We start from the raw sequence: 22,188 nt of genomic DNA, 5'->3' as shown, positions 1-22,188 counted from the left end.
TGGTGTCCACACTCTGCTAGCCTTACTGCCAATAACACTACAATGGACCTGGCAGGGAAGGAAAGAGGAAACATATGGGGCCCATCCCACTACAAAGGCAGATGAGAAGATGCGCAGATGAAAAGGCTTTCCGATTCTAGCAGCTCTGTGTGGGGATTAGTCTCCCAAGACTGGCACTTAAGTAGTCTGATGACTTCCAGCTCTGGCCAGTTAAAGAGACTATCGATAGAATAAATACTCATTTTGAGCCAAACACAAAATGAACATGTACATGGATAGAATTTATACTGTAAACATGACCAAGTCCTCTTGATGTAAAATAGGATGTATCTCTAATAAAATATGAATATACATTAATTCCTTACAAAATCTCACAAAAATCTCTATACTTCTGCTCCTGACTGATAAACATTTATTGATTAAAAACAGAAAGAGAAGACTCCCCTGATGTTTTATATGACACATCACATGTACACATATATTTTGCATCATTTCAATTTTCTACAAATAGAAGCCAAGTATACTTGTGTTGCGTAAAGGAGTGAAGTTTTATATAAATTTACCTTTGGTAAGAAGAATGGCCCCTTCAAAGATCCCCATGCCTAATCCTATTAGTACGTTACAGTACATGACAGAAGGGACTTTGCAGATGTAATGAAGGTTATAGACCTTAAAATAGGGAGATTATCCTAGATTATCTAGATGGACCCAGTGTGATCACATGAGCCCTCAGAAGGAGAGATTTTTCTGTGGCTGGAGTCAGGGAAGACTTGCATAAGGAGAAGTCAGAGAGATTTAAAGGTTGGCAGGATCTTGACCCATTCTTGCTGGCGGGCAGCCACATGGAAAGCATGAGAAGGAATGTGGGCAGCCTACAGGAGCAAAGAGGAGTCCCCAGATTGACGGGTGACAGGGAAATGAGACCTCTGTCCTATAATCACAAGGAAATGAATTTGGCCTGAATGAGGGTGGAAGCAGACTCATCCACAGAGCGTCAAGAACTCAGTCCAGCCAGCACCAGGACTTTAACTTTGTGATATATGTAGCAGAGAATCCAGCTGAGCCACTGTGCTCTGATTTCTGACCTACAGAACTATGAACAAATACGTTTGTGTCGTGTTCAGCGACTACATTTGTGGTAAGGTGTTATGACAGCAAGAGAAAACTAGTACATTACTGAATGTTACTGTATTAAATGACAATATTCTAGGGTTCTGAAATACAAGAACCACTAGAACAATCAATTAAAATCGCACATTCCCAGAACCAATTCACATTCCACTACCAAATGTTATTTTTATAATAAATACATGGGAGACTCCTACTCATAATTACTGGGTATTTTTTAAAATGTTATCTAAGAATAATATACCAATTTCTAAGTAGTTTTTCTCACCAACATTTAAAACTTTAGCATTCGTTTTTAAAAAGTAAATAGATAATTACTTTGTCAAGTCTTTTTCAGATTGTCTTAGTTTGATACGGTTCACTTTACGTGTACATCTCTTTCCTAACATACTTTATTAGATTCATATTTTATATAACCACATATGAGTCATAGTAACAAAAGCCAGTGATCGTTTAAATAGAGTTCAATGAATCAATGTCTACAAAAATGTGAGAACATAAATGAAGCCAAAGATTTACAGGCCTCAAAAGTACAAAGAACTCGAAGGCAAAGGTCACTCATACTTTTAGTATATAAATGTGTAAAGCCAATAATACTGAGCTATGTGTAAACAGGACTTTATTGGTATGATGGCCATATTTTGGTATTTATATTTTTAAATTTGTAGCTCACAGTTTCATGTGGCTTTATCGCAATATCACAGTTCCTCCAGTTCCTGATCTGCAGAACAAATGCTTGGAATATTCCAAGTTCTACCTGCTCCAACCAATGTTTCTAAATTACAACAATGCCAACAAAATTGGATTTTTCCAGAGACTCTACGATATAATATAAAATCCATTTGGAACATGGACACTTACTTTTTCTGATTTCTTTCAGCCAACCTTGCAATCTCTATAGCTGCCTTCCTTGCTTCAAAATCTTCCCTTTTCACCACCTCTCCAGTCCCGCGGTAGCCTAGCTCCACCAACTGGCGGGCCAGGCCTTCATCCTAAAAAGAAAATCGATTGTTACACTTGTGGATTAATGAGACATCTTATTTTATCCAATGTATATTGAATAATTGTTTTAAATGAAAAATCAAATGGAATATTTAAATATGAGACAAGATCTATTAGATTGAAAAGTTAGAATTCTTTCTAACAATAGTTTTATAAACATCTGATTTGTCATCCCTTTCCCAAAGATGTAAGATGAAAAAATAATAATAATAACATCAAGCACTAAATTTTCTCTAAGGGATTGCAGGACAAAAGTCTGTAATGTTTTTAATCAATTTATGAGAACAGCTGTAGGTAATAAAGTATCTTTAAAACAATAAAACTACAGACAATAGTATTTATACAAGAAAGACTTTTTAAAAACCAACTGCACAAAAAGAAAATTGGGTTGCTTTCAGCAAGTTCAACATTTCAGAGACTTACTTCCTTGAAGTCAATTAACTGATGACACAGAGCATTATAACTTCAAATACAAAACAAAGGGCAGATGAATTTCCTATTTGAGTAGAAAGATATTGTTTCCATATAATGTTGGTACCAATAAAAGCAGAGAAGTAGAAACTCAAGAAGATGACAAGAAGCTTCAAACTGAAAAAAAAAAAATTTCCCCACAGTCCTTTAGACCTTTTATATTTCAGTTACTTTAAGAACTGTCACACACATTTTTGTCACTTGCATAGCATATTCAAAAAAGAACAGCATTTCCCCAAAACTTGAATAGGTGACATTTTACTTGAAGTTACTAATATAAAGGCTTATGTATTACATAAAAATATGTATATTAACATATTACATTATCCTTACATTAAACATGAAATGTCTGAAATATAGAGAAAACAGCATATATTTTATTGTTACAGACCCTTACTTACTACACCACTGCTGAATGCAAGAACTGTCTAACAGAATTAAATAAGATAACTTAAGATTCGTGGTTAATAATCTATACAACCCATGGTGGCAATTTTAAAGTTCCAATTATTCTAACAAAAAAAAAAAATAGACACCATCAACCTAGAAAACTTTGCTACTTTGCTTTGCTAAACACTAAAAGCAAATTGCTGAACTCTGTGTAGCAACATGGATACATTTGCCAAGTTAAGGCAAAGCACCAGGCTTTGCACAAAGGCACTTTGCCTTCTTTCTGACTTGTTCCCCTGCTCACTATACTTGCTATTCCAGGTTGCTTTAGTGTGAACAACAAAACTGAGCAAATGCCTCCACCTAGTGGAGTTAATATTTAAATGAAAAAGCGATGCAGATTTCGGGTTTGATTTACAAAAGTGGAATGATTTTCTTAAATACATTACTTAAAGTGAGCTTACGGGAAGAACTGGCAGTGAGCTCTGCTGAGACTGTGGGGTTCTTCTAGTGGAATATAAGTTGCTTGTGGTCAACAGAGTATTTTACATAATAAAGGACATTAAAAATTTCCTGTACTAACTTTGTATATGGAATGAATTATGCATTCCTGTGTGCCTTACCTGAGCCACACAGAATCATTTGGGTAGTTCTGCACTCACTGACACTCATGTATATTGCAACAAATGACAAGATCAAGTACAAAGTTGAAGCTGTTGCCCCACTTAACCATTACCATGTTTTAACTGGTGGAATTACAAGCCATCTCTCTACTGTAAATGGTCAATAATCTTTAAAGAATTATCTTTAAAGAAACTGAGAAATAAAATGCTTTTATTTATTCACGTATTTAGCATTTCTGGTGATTTTCATTCCTTTGTGTAGACCTAAGTTTCCTACTAATATATGATTTTCCTTCTACCTAAAAAACTTTAACAATTCTTATAGTAAAGGTCTGCTAACAACAAAAGTATCGTGGCTTTTGTTTTACTGAAAAAAATATTGATTTCACCTTAATTTTTTTCTTCCAGTTTTATTGAGATATAATTGACTTATAGACATCACGAAATGATTACCTTAGTAAGTTTAGTGAACGTCTATCATCTCATATAGATACAAAATTAAAGAAATAGAAAAATATATTTTTTTCCCTTGGGATGAGAACTCTTAGGATTTACTTTCATATATAACATAAAGCAGTGTTAATTATATTTATCATGCTGTATATTAGATCCCTAGTACTTATTTCTCTTATAATTGGCAGTTCAATACCTTTTCACTGCCTTCATTCAATTCCCCCTCCCTCCACACCCCAACCTCTGGTAACCACAAATCTGACGTTTTTCTATGTTTGTTTGTTTGTTTTTGAAGTATAATTGACCTACAACACTAAGTTAGGTCCTATCACACAACATAGTAATTCGATATCTCTATACATTGCAAGATGATCACTGTGATATCTAGTTAACAAATATGTCACCATACAAAGGTATTACATAGTTATTGACTATATTCCCCACACTGTACATTTCATACCTGTGACTCATTTACTTCTGTGCAACTGGAAGATTGTACTTCTTAATCTCCCTCACCTATTTCTCTCCTCTCTCCAATTCCCTCCCCTTTGGCAACCACCGGTTTGTTCTCTGTATCTCTGACTCTATTTCTGCTTTGTTATATTTGTTCATTTGTTTTGATTTTTTTGATTCTACATTTAAGTGAGATCATACAGTATCTGTCTTTCTCTGTCTGACTTATTTTACTAAGCATAATGCCCTTTAGGTCCACCCATGTTTTCAGAAATGGTACGATTTCATTCCTTTTTATGGCTGAGTAATATGCTATTGCAACCACAACTTCTTTATCCATTCATCTGTGGATGGGTGCTTAGGTTCCTTCTATATCTTGCCTACTGTAAATAATGCTATGATGAAAACAGGGGTGCATGTCTTTTCAAATTAGTGTTTTTCATTTTCTTTGGATAAATACCCAAGAGTAGAACTGCTGGATTGTATGGTAGTTCTGGTTTTAATTTTTGAGGAATCTCCATACTCTTTTCCACAGTGGCTGCAGCAATTTACATTCCCAACAACAGTACATGAAGGTTCCCTTTTCTCCACACCCTCACCAATACTTGTTATTTGTTAATAGTCATTCTGAAAGTTGTGAGGTGATATCTCTTTGTGGGTTTGATTTGCATTTTCCTGATGACTAGTGATATTGAGCATCTTTTCATATACCTCTTGGCCATCGGTATATCTTCTGTGGAAGATATCAGGTTGCTTGGGGGTTTTTTGATGTTGAGCTGTATGAGTTCTTTGTATATTTTGGATATTAACCCCTTCTCAGATATATCATTTGTAAATATATTCTCCCATTCAGTACGTGGCCTTTTTGTTTTGTTGATAGTTTCCTTTGTTGTGCAAAAGCTTTTTAGCTTGATGTAATCCCATTTGTTTATTTTTCCTTTTGTTTTCCTTGCCTGGGGAGAAATATTCAAAAATATATTATCCAGACCAATGTCAAAGAGCACACTGCCTATGCTTTCTTCTAGAAGTTTCATGGTTACAGGTCTTACATTGAAGTCTTTTGGTGCATGGTGTGAGAAGGTAGTCCAGTTTGACCCTTTTGCATACAGCTATCCAGTTTTCCCAACAGCATTTATTAAAGAGGTTGTCTTTTTCCCCTTATATATTCTTGTCTGCTTTATCAAAGATTAATTTCCCATTAAAGTGTGGGTTCATTTCTGGGCTCTCTATTCTGTTCCATTGATCTATGTGTCTGTTTTTGTGCCAGTACCATGTTTTTTTGATTACCATAGCTTTGTATTATAGTTTGAAATCCAGCTTTGTTTCTTTATCAAGATTGTTTTGGATATTTGAACTCTTCTGTGTTTCCATACAAATCTTAGAATTTGTTCTAGTTCTACAAAAAAATCCCATTGGTATTTTTATAGGGATTGCATTGAATCTGTAGATTGCCTTGGGTAGTATGGTCATTTTAACAATATTAATTCCTCCAATCCATGAGTACTGTGTATCTTTCCATCTGTTTGTGTCACCTTCATCACCTTCACTTTTCTTCATCAGTGTCTTAAGTTTTTCCAAGTACAGGTCTTCTACCTCCTTAGTTAGATTTATTCCTATTTTATTCTTTTTGATGCAATTGCAAACAGGATTGTTTTTTTAGTTTCCCTTTCTGATAGTTCATTGTTAGCATATAGAAAAGCAACAGGTTTCTGTATATTAATTTTGTATGCTGCAACTTTACCAAATCCCTTGATGAGTCCTAGTAGTTTTTTGATGACATCTTTAGACTTTATTATGTATAGTATCATGTCATCTACAAACAGGGACACTTTTACTTTTTCCTTTCCAGTTTGGATTCCTTTTATTTCTTCTTTTTCTCTGACTGCTGTGGTTAGGATTTACAATACTATGTTGAACAAAAGTGCCATGTGTGGGCATCCTTGTCTTACTCCTGATCTTAGAGGAAACACTTTCGGCCTTCCACTGTTGAGTATGATGTTAGCTGTGGGCTTGTCATATATGGCCTTTATTATATTGAGGTATGTTTCCTTTATACCCACTTTGTTGAGAGTTTTTATCATAAATGGATATTGAATTTTGTCAAAAGCTTTTACTGCATCTATTGAAATGATCATATGATTTTCCTTCATCAGTTTGTTAATATGGTGTATCACTTTGATTGATTTGTGGATATTGAGCCATCCTTGCATCTCTGGGATAAATCTCATGTGATCATGCTGTATGATCCTTTCCATGTAGTGTTGAATTCAGTTTGCTAATATTTTGTTGAGAATTTTTGAGGCTATTGGGCTGTAATTTTCTTTTTTGGTCTGATTTTGTCTGGTTTTGGTATCTGGATGATGCTGGCTTTGTAGAATGGGTTTGGAAGCATTACTTCTGCCTTAATTTTTTGAAGTGTTTGAAAGGTATAGGTGCTAACTCTTCTCTAAATATTTAGTAGAATTCACCTGAGAAGCCATCTGGTCCTGGGCTTTTGTTTGTTGGGAGTTTGTTTATTACTGATTCAATTTCACTACTGGTAATTGGTCTGTTCATATTTTCTATTTCTTCCTGGTTCAGTTTTAGGACATTGTACATTTCTAGGAATTTGTCCACTTCTTTTAGGTTGTCCATTTTATTGGCATATAGGTGTTCATAGTAGTCTCTTATGATCCTTTGTATTTTTGTGCTGTCAGTTGTAACTTCTCCTTTTTCATTTCTGATTTTATTTGTTTGGGCCCTCTCTCTTTTTTCTTTGATGAGGCTGGCTAAAGGTTTATCAACTATGTTTATCTTTTCAAAGAAACAGCTCCTAGCTTCAATGATCTTTTCTATTGTTTTTCTAGTCTCTACATCATTTATTTCTGCTCTGATCTTTATGATTTCTTTCTATTTACTCACTTTGGGTTATGTTTGTTCTTCTTTTTCTAGTTCCTTTAGGTGTAAGGTTAGGTTGTTTATTTGAGATTTTTCTTGTCTCTTGAAAACCTTCTTTCATTATAAACTTCCCTCTTAGACCTGATTTTGCTTCATCCCCTAGATTTTGGATTGTTGGGTTTTCTTTTTCATTTTCCTCCAGGAATTTTTTTAAATTTTCTCTTTGATTTCTTCAGTGATTTCACCTTAATTTTTGAAAGACATTTTTGCTGGATTAGTGTTCCAGGCTGACTTTTTACCTTTCAGCACTTTAGAGATGTCATCCTATTGTCCCATGACTTGTATTATTTCTGATGAGAAGTTCAATCTTTCATGTCTGGACTCATCGTTGCATTCCTATGATAAATCACACTACTTAGGAGTAGTATTTAGTAGTCTCTGATCTATTATTTCTTAATATAGTCCTAGATTCATTTTTCACTTCTTTTCCTCCAGTTCATAAGTAAAATTAGTCTTTAGCTTTCCATTTTGTGCTATTCTTCTCTAGACTGATGTCAGGGTTACACAAGTCCTATAAAATGGTTTAAGAAAATTACATGCTTTTCTTTTCATTAATTTTTAATTATATAAGTCAGACATAAATACATTCTCCTTGTGAAAAAATTAACATGTGGCAGATGTAGTGAATTTGTATTCTGTCAACTTAGCTAAGCTGGAGCTTTGTTTCCATAATTTTTCTTCCTTAGATAGTTACAGGTTAGATTGGGCCACAAGAGACATTTGCAATAGATTTGGAAGACAGAAAAGGAGAAGCCATATTGTTCTAGCTCTTATAGAAGCTTCTCCTGTACCTCCTCCATCTCCTGGGCCAAGTGCATGAGTATGTTAAGCTCTGTGACTAAAGGTGCCAGCTTCTTCTGCAGATCTCTTCTACCATCAAAGTTGGAGGTGTGAAAGAGGTGAGGGCCTGATCTAAGTTCCAGTTTGTCCTTATGAATTCTAGCTCATCCTTGCAGGTCTGTTTGCCCTTGTTTCCCATAATTCTCATGTACGTTTCCTTCTTGGCTGTCTGTCCTAATGACTTCAGGTTCCAGCACCAGACACCAAAGAAACAGCCTTTCATTGACCATTTAAACAGTTCTCATAATTGTGTAGGGGCAAATCTCTATAAAAAAGTAAATACATGCGACACACATATATCTACATCTACATATATATGTATGTGTGTGTGTTCTGCTTCTCTGACTGAGCCCTGAATGAGTCACAATTAGCTATTGGCAATGGTTCCAGAGGAATAGAAATTTAAGGGTGGGTTCTCTGAGTTGGTTCTGGGTTACCTAGAATTGGTTCTCTGATCTTATTAAAAGTATTACAAGCCCTGTTTACAGTAGAAAAGATTATACTGTAGTCAGTGAAATGCAGAGGCCAAGTTACTTATCACCTTTAAAGACATGCAATGAAAACAGAGCTTTAGGTAACCAAGCGTTTGCTGCCAGAGGACAATTTAGTGGCAATAAGAAACATAATGGTATTGGTTGCTTCCAAGTGTGTTGAAGGCCTTGGGAAAAGAAAATGAGAAGCTCACGGTTTGGGGATTAGCCAGCCATTTGGTGGCAGGTTAGTTACACAGGATTACCCACATTATGAAAGGGGAAAATATTTGACATAGTTTCATGATTTTTAAAAGCTTTTTTCCATAAAGATATTATGCCATATATACACAACTTTTCAAATAATTATTATTTTTTAGTATCCATATAAGAATTACCTGTTTGTTAAATTTGCTCATTTTTCTATAGGATTTTATTTACTATTGATTTATAAAGCTATATTCTATACAGCAAGTCCTTGTTGAGTATACATTTTACAAATATTTATTCTCAGCTAGTTGCTTATCTTTTGATTTATATTTTGTCATACAGAGTTTAAAAATTTTGGCAAGGAAATTGTATATGAAACCTTAATAAAATACACAGAAAAACTGCATAGTGCATTTAATAGAGAAAAGAAAGCTTGAAAATAAACAGTTAACCATTTAACTAGAGAAAGAATAACAAAATACACCAAAATGATATAGAAGGAAAGAATAAAAACAACTGAATGAACTGTTCATTTCATTATGAAACTGAATAAAATAGAAATTAAAATATACAAATCCAGTCAGCTTTGTCTAATGAAAGCCAAGAGCTTATTCTGTTTTTTTTAATTGAAGTATAGTTGATTTCAAGAGCTTCCTCTTTGTTTTTGTTTTTTTTAATATTTACTTATTTATTTATTTGGCTGCACTGGGCCTTAGCTGCGGCACACAGGATCTTCAGTGCAGTACATGGGATCTTTAGTTGCGGCATGTGGGATCTTTAGGTGTGGCATGCGGGATCTTTAGTTGTGGCATGTCGATCTAGTTCCTTGACCAGGGATCAAACCCGGGCCCCCCGCACTGGGAGCGCAAAGTCTTAGCCACTGGACCACCAGGGAAGTCCCTCAAGAGCTTATTCTTTTAAAAGACCAATAAAATAGATAACAATTGGCAAGATTTATGGTGGAAAAGAAGGAATACACAAACAATTTTAGAAATCAGAAAAGAGCCATAACAACAGATAAAAGAAAACTACATACAAGTTTATAGTAATAATTTGAAAATCTGTGTAAAAATATATGAAGCATTTGCTCAAGTTATGAATTCAGAAGAGATCTGTAGGTGGTTTTATGAGTCCTTGATTTTTCCCAAAAAAATGTCTTCATTTTAGGGCTTCCCTGGTGGCGCGGTGGTTGAGAGTCCGCCTGCCGATGCAGGGGACATGGGTTCGTGCCCCGGTCCGGGAGGATCCCACATGCCGCGGCAGCGGCTGGGCCCGTGAACCATGGCCGCTGAGCCTGCGCGTCCGGGGCCTGTGCTCCGCAGCGGGAGAGGCCACAGCAGTGAGAGGCCCGCGTATCGCAAAAAAAAAAAAAAAAAAAAAAGTCTTCATTTTGCATTCCCATTTGAATATTAGTTTATTTAGTCAGAGTCCAGGCAGGAAATAGATGATGTATTTAAATGGAGTAACTGAAGGAAACTGAATGGCTGAGTTAATTTACAAAGGTATTCACCAGGTTAAGAGAAATCCAAGTGGGACAATGAAATACCCTGCAGCTAGCAACAGCAGTAAGCTACTGTATTAGTAGCCATTAACCTATGCAAATGAGGTAAGGGGAGGGAGCAACTAATAGGACACAGGGAGATGGCTGTAGGACAGTGTTATCAGACCCTGAGTTTTGGCTTGGTGGAAGAAAATATCAACTGCTAACCTGCAGCATAGTATGGAAAGAGTCTGAAAAACAATGCCCAGCCTCCTGGCTTCTAATTTCTTACTGGTGCCTCTTATTAGCTGAACCCAACTGGCCAAATGTAAAGGGAGTCCAGTTGAAGTAGTCAACAGAAATCAACCTCTTGGGGCACACAGCACAGAGCACGTTGGGGTAGGATAGAACTCAAGGTAAGACAGAATCTCAGGGGCCAAACAGGGACAGAATATAGCCAGGGACAGAATTCTAGGCTCAAAGTAAAGTTTCCTAAGAAGTTTAAAGATATTACTCCATTTTCTTCTAGGAATCACTATTAGGAATGCAAAGTGTAGGATCAAGCTGATTCCCATTTACAGGTTATTTGTTGACACTCTGAATTATTTTTAAAATTGTGGTAAAATATACATGACATAAAACTAACCATTTTAAGTGTACGGTACAGTGGTATTAAGTACATTCATGTTATCGTGACATTATCATCACTACCATCTGTCACCACAACTCTTTTTATCTTACAAAACTGAAACTATGTGCCAGTTAAACAATAGCTCCCCATCTTCCCTTCCCCCAAGACCCTGGCAATGACCATTCTACTCTCTGTCTCCATGAATGTGACTACACTAGGCACCTCATATAAGTGGAATTACACAGTGTTTGTCTTTTTGTGGCTACTTATTTTGCTTAGAATAATGTCCTCAAGACTTCCATGTTGTAGCATGTTTCAGAATTTCCTTCATTTTAAAGGCTTAATAAATATTCCATTGTAGATATATACCACATTCTGTTTATGCATTCATCCATCAGTAGACACTTGAGTTGCTTCTACCTTTGGCAATTATAAATAATGCTACTATCAACGTGAGTATACAAATATCTGTTCAAGTTCCTGCTTTCAATTCTTTTGGCTACATAGTATCCAGAAATGGAATCTCTAGATCATATGGTAATTTTCTTTCTAATTTTTTGAGGAGCTGCCATACTATTTCCGCAATGGCTGCACCTTTTTACATTCCCACCAGCAGTGTACAGTGTTCCAGTCTCTCCACATCCTCACCAACACTTGTCATTTTCTACTTTTTTTTGATAATAGCTATCCTAATGGGTGTGAAGTGATATGCCATTGTGGTTTTGACTTGCATTTCCCTAATGATTAATGATGTTGACACCTTTTTATGTGCTTATTGGTCATTTGCGTACGTTCTTTGGAGAAACATCTTTTCAAGTTCTTTGCCCAATTTTTAATTGGATTATTTGCTTTTGTGTTGTTCAACTGTAGTTTTATCCATATTCTGGAAATTAACCCCTATCAGATATATAATTTGCAAATATTTCCTCCCATTCTATGGGTTGCCTTTTCACTCTATTGATGGTGTCTTTCAATACACATAAGTTTTTAATTTGGATGTCATGTAATTTGAATTATTTTTGAACTATCATTTTATTCTCAGAGTTCTGTAATTCTACCACTATCTGCCAAGGTGTGGATCTTTTTCATTCATCCTACTAAGCAAGTGATTGTAAGATGGGCACTTACAATCTTGCACTTATCTCCAACACAGAGAATTTTTGTTGTTATTTCATTGATTATTTTATCCCCCTCATTTTCTATAAAATTTCTTTCTGGAATGTCTGTTAGATAAATATTGAGCCTCCTGGAATTATTTGTTCATACTTTCCTTCATATAATTCTTATTTTCCTTATTTTTTTCTTACTGCATTCTGGGTAATTACATCAACTTTAACTTCCAGATCATTAAATTGCCCTTTAAAAGTGACATTGTACTTCCATTAGTTACCTCTTTTAAAAATGTCATCAAGTTTTTAATTTCTATGAATTCTTTCTTGCTCTCTGATTGCTCCCTTTTCATACCAGTCTATTATTTTGCTTACAGACTTCATATTATACATATTAAAATGCCTGTAAGGTAGAAAATTGGAATTTATTTAAAGTTGCCTCAGGGTTTTGAGTGTTTTGTTTTGTCTGACATTACTTGTTCTCCTCTATTCATCTTAGGCCCTCTCTTTCATGCTCCTGTGTTCCCTCAAACATCTCGGAATACATAGTTATGAATAGAGAACTGGGTAATTAGCAAAGTCATTAGCATGGATTCCCTCTATAGTCGTACAGATCTCATTCCCTAAACGGTTTCTCCTCTGAATAGATGAACTGAGGAAGTTATGTGTAAAAGAGCAGAGTATAGCAATGTATAGACTCCACTTGAGCATGCGGACATGAAGAAGGAAGGTGGTCTGGGGTAAATCCCACCCTCTCCAACCTAATTACCAAAATAAGAAGGACTTGGTAATAAGCGTAATTCTCTCCAGATTTTCTTCTCCTCTCCAACATCTATTCTGGACTTCTAGCACTATCTAGCTACTTCACACTTAGTTTTGATTATCTCTCAGGCCCCTTTACCTGCTCCAGGACTCCTTGCTAGGCACTTTTTTTAGAGAGCAGTTCTCTCATTTATCCTTGGGTTAAACATTGTAGGTACATGCTTATGCTGGAGATAGGATACACCTCTGGCTTAGCTAATGCAGAATTAACTTCTTTAATCAATTATAGGTTATCTCTTGCCCTTTGTATTATTGTTACCTCTGACTTTTCTCTAAATCTGCTTTACCTTCCCAACACTGTTCCTATTTATTCATTTGGGGCTATGGTTTTCTCTATCTTGTCAATCTCTAACTTATCAGAAATAAGCACAATTTCTGATCCTGTAGAGTAGCATCCTTTCATGCCTCCTAGTGCTATTATAGATGATTCTATTTCATATTTACAAGGAAAATAGATAGACAGATGATGGGTAGGAAGGAAAGGAAGGAGGGAGGAAGGGGGGAGGGTAAGAGGGAGGGAAGGAAGCAAGCAAGCAAGTAAGCAAGGAAGCAAGCTTGATTATATCCAGGGCTCTATAATCCAGTGTCTACTTCAGCCACAACTTCTTCTTTTTTTAATATACCTAAAAAGCTTCAGAAAAAATCTCTTGCCTCTTGTTGTAAAACAATCCAATTCATCCTTCCAATGGAAGACTGAATGATTAAACCAGAAAGTGTCCATTGGATTTAGTGACACATCCCTCACTTGTCACCATGGCAAGAACAATTTCTATTGAATGTGAAGATGGGAGCCAGCTAGCAGTGGGTTGAAAAACGGAAGATGGAGGAAATGAAGATTAAGGATTTTACAATTCATTCAAAAAGGATAACTGTAAAAAAGGAAGAAAAGACAGATATGGAGGGGAGAATGGGAGATACCTCATTGAGCACAGAAGGGACTGTTGGAATTAAAGGTGAGAGGAGCTAATCAATAGAGGTAGTTCCCTAAATACATGAAGGAAAAGGGTAGAGAATGCAAGTGACCATCATCGATCAAGCCTATTAGTTGTAAACAGCAGGGTTTACTGTAACCAGTCCAAGCATAAAAAGGAATTATTAAAACACAATAGCTCAAAAGATCCCTGGGAAAGTGAAATTTGAAGCCTACACAGCCAGAAACAATACTCTAAGCCATACAAACTATTTCAGCAAATATCCCTCACTGCCACCACTGAAAACATATACTGCAACTCACCATGTTGACCTGGGACATTACACGCCTCAATTTCTGCCACTGCATCCACTGAAAGTCAAGAGCCTCAACCACCTCATTCAATACAAAATGGATTCTACATGGTGCTTTCTTCCTCGTGTCACTCTTTTCCTATCCAGCAGTCTCATGTAGGTGTATATGATTAGCAGTGCCTAAGTCACACAAGGATAGACTAGCAGCAAGGAAAACTGAGAAGATGAATTTCTGCCTCTACCTTAGGGAGGTGGGGCTCAGAGTTGGGAAAATTCCCAAAACATTATAATGATAATGGGTGTTCAAATGCCAGATTCAGTATATTCAGATAGGCACCATGCATGGTAGACACCATTAACACAGGTGGGAAGGAAGAGGAGATGGGCAGAAATTAAGGTGGTTTTATAAGTTTCATGGTAGAAAACTCAAGAGGGTTCCAGCCTGATTGACTCTTTTTGTTGATTTGGAAGATGAAGTCATCCACTAAGAGCCTGAAGAGAGGAAAGAAAGTTTGAAAAACAAGCTGGGGGGTGGGGGGGAATCAAGGAAGAGCAATAGGCAATTCGCAAAAGAAATGCAAATGGCCAGGAAAAATTTAAAAGATGGTCAACCTCACTAATAATCAGAGAAATTAAAATTAAAACAATGAGGTTTTTTTCACATATGATTTGACAAAAAATAAAAGGGTCGACAATATCAAGTGCTGGTGACTGTCTAAGAGAAAAGGTGTCTCATACATGCTGGTGGGAGAGTAAATGACTACTCTGGAGGGCACTTTGACCATGTTTATTATAACCCATCAATTCTACTTTTTGATTCATTTACAACTGCACACAAAGAGGATGTAAAAAAGACTCTCATTTCACTGTTGTTTGAGATATTGCAATAAGGAAAATGAACTTCCAAAGGACCAACCTAAGTAAACAATGGATTCAATGTAGCAACTTATAAAGAATAGGAAGATCTATATAGAGTGACATTAAACGGCCTCCAAGATTTAATGTCGATTTTTTTTGTTACAGAAAGATATAAATATTACCTTTCGTGTAGAAAATATAAATGAAGAATAATATTTATATTTACATATGATGAAAATATTTATGTAGTATAATACTGAAGCCCATGTGCCCTGGAGCCCATGCTCTGCAACAGGAGAAGCCACGGCAATGAGAAGCCCCCGCCCTCCGCAACTAGAGGAAGCCCGTGTGCAGCAACGAAGACCCAACGCAGCCATAAATAAATAAAATTTATGAAAAATTATATATATTTTTGAAGACTACTCAGATGTATGCAAGAAGAAGAAAGATACTGGGGTAAACTTCAGTCCTTGTTGCTGCAGCTTGACTCAGAACCACACAAATACCATCTCCTACCTCTGCCACCTAGTCTAGATTCCCCTCACCCTCAACTAACACCTCTACTGGTCTTGGTAGCATATCAAGTGGTGTGAGCCAGACCCTCAATTCCTGAGGGCTCTGAACCCCTGGTCACCATGCCCTTTTCAAGTCTGGGTTGCTGCCCTTGTACATTTGCCACCACAACTGAGAAAGAGATTACCAAGAGGCATCCAAGTGAGTCACCAGGATTCCAAACACATTCCTTCATGACCGATTTTATAAGTCCTGACTTTTCCTGACAGTAAAGCTCAATTATGCTTGCCGAGATGGTGACCCTCTTCTTGCCTCCTGATTCCTAGACAAGGAGCCTGAAGATTCCAGGCAAGAGTTCTAACTTCTAATTCAACCGACTCTCACCAAGTCACCTGATGGCATGTTCCCCCATTTAGTACCAGGACAATTAACCCGCAGAGCCCCCAGTGAGGAAAGAAAGTCCAAATTCTTTAGGTTAGGTGCTTTAACCTCTTAGTTCCCAGAAAAAGGGAACAAAGCTCAGTGCAAAGATCTTGGATGCTAAGTATATGCTGTATCATGGTGGATGGCACCCATTCTCTGAAACTGTCATCTCCAAATTGGCACTTCATTTATGCTTTTAGCAACCCATTCCAATGATCTATCTGCTGGTAGCTCTGAATGTTTCTGAATATATTATTAAAAGTGAACTACATTCTTAGGTCCTTACTCCCACAGCTCCTCTGTTGTAGCCTAGGTCCCTAGCCTGACACAGTGGTAAATGGGACCCTGTGCCTGTGGATGAAATAGTCATCCCGTAAGACCCCATCTATAGATGCTATGCAATTCCCATCAAGATTTTAATGACAGTTTTTTACAGAAGTAGAAAAAAATCCTAAAATTTATATGGAACTACAAAAGACCCCAAACAGTCAAAGTAATCTTGGAAAAGAACAACAAACTGGGAGGCATCACAATTCCTGATTTCAAGCTATATTAGGAAATTATAGTAATCAAAATAGTATGGCAATGGCATAAAACAGACACATAGACCAATGGAACATAACTGAGAGCCCTAAACCCACGCATATGGTCAACTAACATTTGACAAGTGAACCAAGAATATTCAATAGAGAAAAGACAGTCTTCTCCATAAGTGGTGCCAGGAAAATTTGATAGTCACATGTAAAATAATGAAACTAGACCCAAATCTTACATGATTCACAAAAATTAACTTGAAATGGATTAAAGACTTAAATGTAAAACCTGAAACCGTAAAACTCATAGAAGAAAACAGGAAAAAAGCTCATTGAAGGGCCTAGGCAATGATTTTTTGGATTTGACGCCAAAAGCATAAGCAACAAAATCAAAAGTAAATAAGTGGGACTACATCAAACTAAAAAGTTTCTGCACAGCAAAATGATCAACAAAATGAAAAGGCCACCTATGGAATGGAAATCATATATCTGATAAGGAGTTAAAATCCAAAATATAAAAAAAAGAAAAACTCATATAACTCAATAGCAGAAAAATAAACAATCTAATTTAAAAATGGACAAAGAACCTGAATAGACATATTGTCCCAAGAAGATATTCAAATGGCCAACAGGTACATGACAAGGTGCTCAACATCACTAATCAGTAGGGTGAAAATCAAAATCACAATGAGATACTACCACAGCCTGTTAGAATGGCTATCATCAAAAAGACAAGTGATAACAAATGCTAGTGAGGATATGGAGAAAAGGAAATGCTTGCAGCCACTATGGAAAACAATATGAAGTTCCTCAAAAAATTACAAAGAGAACTACCACACAAGCCAGCAATTCCACTCCCGGGAATACATCCATAGGAAACAGAAACACTATGTTGAAGAGATATCTGCACCTGCATGCTCATTATAGCATTATTTACAACTGCCAAGACATGGAAACAACAACATAAGAGTCCATCAACAGATCAATGGATAAAGAAAAGTGGGGTACCATTCAGCCATACTGAATACTATTCAGCCATGAAAAAGAAGGAAATTCTGCCATCATCAACGACACGGATGGACCTTGAGGACATTATGCTAAGTGAAATAAGTCAGACTAAGAAAGACAAATACTGTATCTCACTTATATGTGGAATCTAAAAACAAACACACAAAAAAACAAACTCAAAGAGATCAGATATGTGGTTACCAGATGAAGGGATTGGATGCCCGTGGTCAAAAGGTACAAACTTCCAGGTATAAATTAGGACTGGAGATGTAATGCACAACCTGATGACTATGGCTACCATTGTTGGGTGGTAGAGCTGAACGTTGCCAAGAGAGTAGTAAATCCTAAAAGTTCTCATCACAAGGAAAACACCATTTTTTCTTTTTTTCTCTTTCATCTACATGAGATGACAGATGTTAACTAAACTTATTGTGGTAATCATTTTGCAAAATATGTAAGTTAAGTCATTATGCTCTATACCTTAAACTTAGGCAGTGCTATATGTCAATGAGATCTCAATAAAGCCAAGAGAAAAAAATATTCCATTAGGTAGCAGAGCAGTGTTATGACCACAGCCAGAAGAGCAAACCCATTACTACCAAATGTGGCTGTTCCTATCACACTGAATTGCTGACCCTTCCAAAATTGAAGGGGCCCAATGCTTTTAATTGCCACCAAGTGGCTAGTTGGTTCCCTTGAAAAATGGTGCTATATCGGAGGCATTCGACTTGCTTGCTGACAGTTGAATGCCTGTCATCCAAGTTGGACATTCTGAGGTAGCCGGTAGCTACATCAGCCTTGGCAAGTGGAAGCCCACCCTACTGGGCCCATGTGTAGCCTCCATCTTCCTCCCTGTGCCCATCATGCCAGCGCTAAGGTGGCCAATGAAAGAGGCTGGTTGACAGCAACTGTCTTAACCAATGCCAAATTTAAAAGTAAATTTCTTTACCTTTCGCCTAAACATGGTCACCATTTCCCATTTTGCAGAACTTTAAAATTCTGATTGATGAAACAAAGTATTAATTTCTCACTCCTAATCAACGTTAATGCTCTTAGTTTCTAATTCATGTGAAAAAAAAAAAACTCTGCCTTTAAAAAAGTTGAAACCCTTCTTAAGGATATCAAGCTTAAGCTTGGCAATTTTCCACAAGTGCTACAAAGATGATTATAGCCTATTGGGATATTTATTGTCTATATTTCATTCTTGTTTATTTAGATATTCAAAACCTCAGATGCAAACATTGTTTGGCACCACTACTATTTCCCCTTCATTGCAGTGACTTCCATGCAAGGCATAAAACGGAACCTTCATGATTTTAAACATGTTATCTGTATAAAATATTCAAAAGCTTGTTTTTGAAATCAGAAGATATGTTGGAAATACCACCTGGCTTTTTTTAACAGTTAATTCCAGAAAGATCAAATTATCTGTCCAAGGTCACACAACTTGTTCTTAGCAGAGATAGGACTAAAATTAGATGATTCTAGCTCCTTAAAATTATGTTCCTATCTAGAACATGAATGTGTTTTGGAGGATAAGCACTTTTCAGACCTTGGAATCTACACTGAAGTAAAATCTCACTTTGAACACGATCACTGAAGTCCAAAAATTTCAGTCCCCTAAACGGCTGAATCACGTTGTTGCGCATAAGGAGTTTGGGGATTGGCTGCAGGATACAAATCCTTCTCAGACTCAGGTATGGTGTGACCCCAAACAGAGACCCTTGTTCTTTCTGGCCTAAATAGAGAGGGGCAATTGGCGGCTCTGCGGCATGGCTCCAGGGCAGGAGAATCCAAGTCAGTGCCCATTTAGTCGGCATAGTCTGGGAATACGCCAGGGCTCTAGGGACCACCGTCCACCTCCTGCTTCCCAGGACTCGTAGTCTATTATTTCCCCCGCTCAACTTGGTTCTCCCCAAAGAGCACAAGAACTCCATCCCTCCGCGCAGCACACCCCCCGCCCCGCCCCCTATCAGCTTCCTGCCCATCCCCACACCTTTAAGAGGCAGGTTGGAGAATGGCTGCTGAGAGGAAGACAGTAGAAAATCCCAATTACGTCCGATTTTGCTGTGTTGCAGGATTTTTTTTTTTTTAACTATCAACTATAGTTGTGAACAATCAACTCGATAAAAATGAATCAGCTCATGCCTGCAATGCCAGGGAGCTGTAACGTGTACCCATAATTAAAGGGCTTTCTGAGTCAACTAGCTTGGGGTGGAAGTTCATGGAACCAAATGCCTACTATATACTAGGTACACCTGGAAGGATACTGTCTTCTGTTCTTTAGTATAAACTGGCAAAGGAGAGAGAAACAGTGTCAGACCTGAATTGCAGCCCCCGGAAGGGTCTCAGTGGGCCTCGGAATCCAGCCCCGGTCCTCAAAGGAGCAGCACTTTGGAAAGGGCACGGGCCAGGAGCGGGGCGACGGAGGCCGCCGTACAGACACTCCAGGCCCCGCAGCGAGTGTACGTGCGCGCGCGTGCGCGCGTGCGCGGTTCTGGGCCGGGTCACGGATGCCAGGGCCCCGAATTCTGTACGGACCCAGGCCCCGCCGTACAGCAGTCGGGAAACTGCGGAGTCGGCCGTTCCCGCGGTCCACCGCCAGGGGGCGAACACCCCACGACGCGGGGTTTAGGGAGGCACCGAGGAACGCGAAGCTGTGGCCACCCTGAGGGGCTGCCGCCTTTACCTCCAGGTAGTACAAGTCCAGTGTAGTAATCTGCGAGTCCAGGAAATCTTCATAGGTGTTGAACTGAGTGACTATATTGTCCAAGGTGGTCGACCCCTCTTCCTGATCCATTGCGGTTGCCTTGGTCGGAGCGTCTGCAGCAACTTTTGGGGCGGGCAGGGTCAGAAGGTTCCACCCACTTCGTCCCTTCCAATCAGTTGGGAACCGGTGCGGAGCTGTGGACGTTAATCCCACCCCCGTGTCTTGCTAGCTTTTCAGGCTTCCTTCTAACTCCTAGGAACGCCGTCTCAAATTACCCACTCCAAGTTCAGGTCTGACACCGTCAACTGACCGGACTTCGGCGAAACATGCAGCCACGGGAGAGATGCAAATTGCAATCCAAAATTTAAAAGAATATGTAGACAAAATACTATAGATCAACGTTCCTAATCTTGTTCTAAAACAGTGCTGTGAAGGACAAACATTTCAGGGTTAGTTCTCAAGTAACTGAAGATCCACTTTTGCAGGGAGAGTATCTCAAAACAAGTTTCTGGAAATGGTCTTGTGAACAAATCCGATAACAAAATACATTAATGATTGTGTTATTTCAAAAATTTTGGATACAAGGAAGAAATTGTGAATTTCCTAAAGGAAAGAAACTCAACGAAATGTCTTTGAAGACCTTTTTTGGCCCCAAGTGCTTGTTTTTAATTTTTTTTTCTTTTTACTTTTTAAGTTTCAGTAAGCACACAATGAAAGACCTTGGCTTGTTGAAGCTGTCTTTTTCAAAGGGTACAATATCTGTGGAAACTTAGACAGTAAAGGTTTTTACTAAAGACTTTTCCTTTAGAACAGTTTTGCATTTTTAAAACATGGATTTAAAGTAATCCAACCTGGCAGCTGGCAAAACTTTTCAGAATCCATTTTTGGATTTTAACGTTCTACAAATGCTCCTTAGGAATTAACACATAATACAACACTTGAGCCTGAGGTAGTTACTCTCTAAGTACTTATTGAATTGATTTTGAAGATTTTCACAGAAGTGCAAAAACATTTTTTAATGAAAACATCTGGTAAGATACTTCACCTTGAGTTAGCTTTCTTAGTTTAAAAAGTCATCTCAAAATTAGGATGTCATGAATGTACAAAGTTTAAGTGATGTAAACAATAATCTCTAGGATATTACTGACTTGTCTTTTAATTAATATATTCTGAAATGTTTTAAAAGGCACTTTGGACATTATTTTTAAATGCAATGTAATCATTTAATTTAGGAGAACAGAAAGAAAGGAGAGAGAAACCCTGGACACATAATAACAACAGCATTAATAATAATAATACCATTTATTGAGTGCACCCTGCATACCAGGCACTGTCCTAAGTGTCAACAATGAATTACATCTTTAACTAGTATTTATGCTAAAATTAACAACCACCAACACTTTGATATCATCTAATCTAAAAAGATTTTCATGTCTAAAAAGACTTGAAAATTCAAACAGCCCAAGGATGAGAAGAAATCCATGTGACTTAAGACATTCTAATTGATAAGGGACACAGGTCTCAGTATTCTCAATTATCCAGAGAGTTCTATAAATGCCTCCTAAAAGAGGCATTATTCTGGATGAACTGAGCATAAGGAAAGGCTTAGAAAAGTTCTAGCCACTTACTATGTGCGGAAAATATATATTTGTTTCAGTATGATAATATTTATTAAAACTTTACCATGTGCCAGCCCTGTTCTAAATACATACTTTACATTCATTATCTTGTTTAATCATGACCTCAAATCCACCAGGAAAGTAGCACTAGCGTTATCCATAATATAGAGACAGAATGAATTTTAGTGGATTGGCCAAAGTCCTAAAGATAAAAATAGCCACACAACAAATTACTCCTGATTTCCCAGAAAGAGAAAGCAGAGGTGAATAGAGGTTTGAAG

The 22,188-nt window shown here is 37.4% G+C and overlaps 1 protein-coding gene across 1 annotated transcript; it reads right to left on the bottom strand.

Moving 5' to 3' along the window:
* Nucleotides 1-785: 785 nt before the first annotated feature.
* CFAP299 (cilia and flagella associated protein 299) lies at nucleotides 786-20,378 on the bottom strand. The gene is given in 3 exon segments (XM_024754100.1): nucleotides 786-872; nucleotides 1,986-2,120; nucleotides 20,268-20,378. Coding segments are annotated over 3 exon segments (333 nt in total).
* Nucleotides 20,379-22,188: the final 1,810 nt, after the last annotated feature.

This window comes from Neophocaena asiaeorientalis, unplaced genomic scaffold (genome assembly GCF_003031525.2).
Source record: "Neophocaena asiaeorientalis asiaeorientalis breed wild unplaced genomic scaffold, Neophocaena_asiaeorientalis_V1.1 scaffold148, whole genome shotgun sequence".
NCBI lineage: Eukaryota > Metazoa > Chordata > Mammalia > Artiodactyla > Phocoenidae > Neophocaena > Neophocaena asiaeorientalis.
The sequence above is the reverse complement of the archived record's forward strand: the minus strand, read 5'-3'. Positions and strand labels throughout refer to the sequence as shown.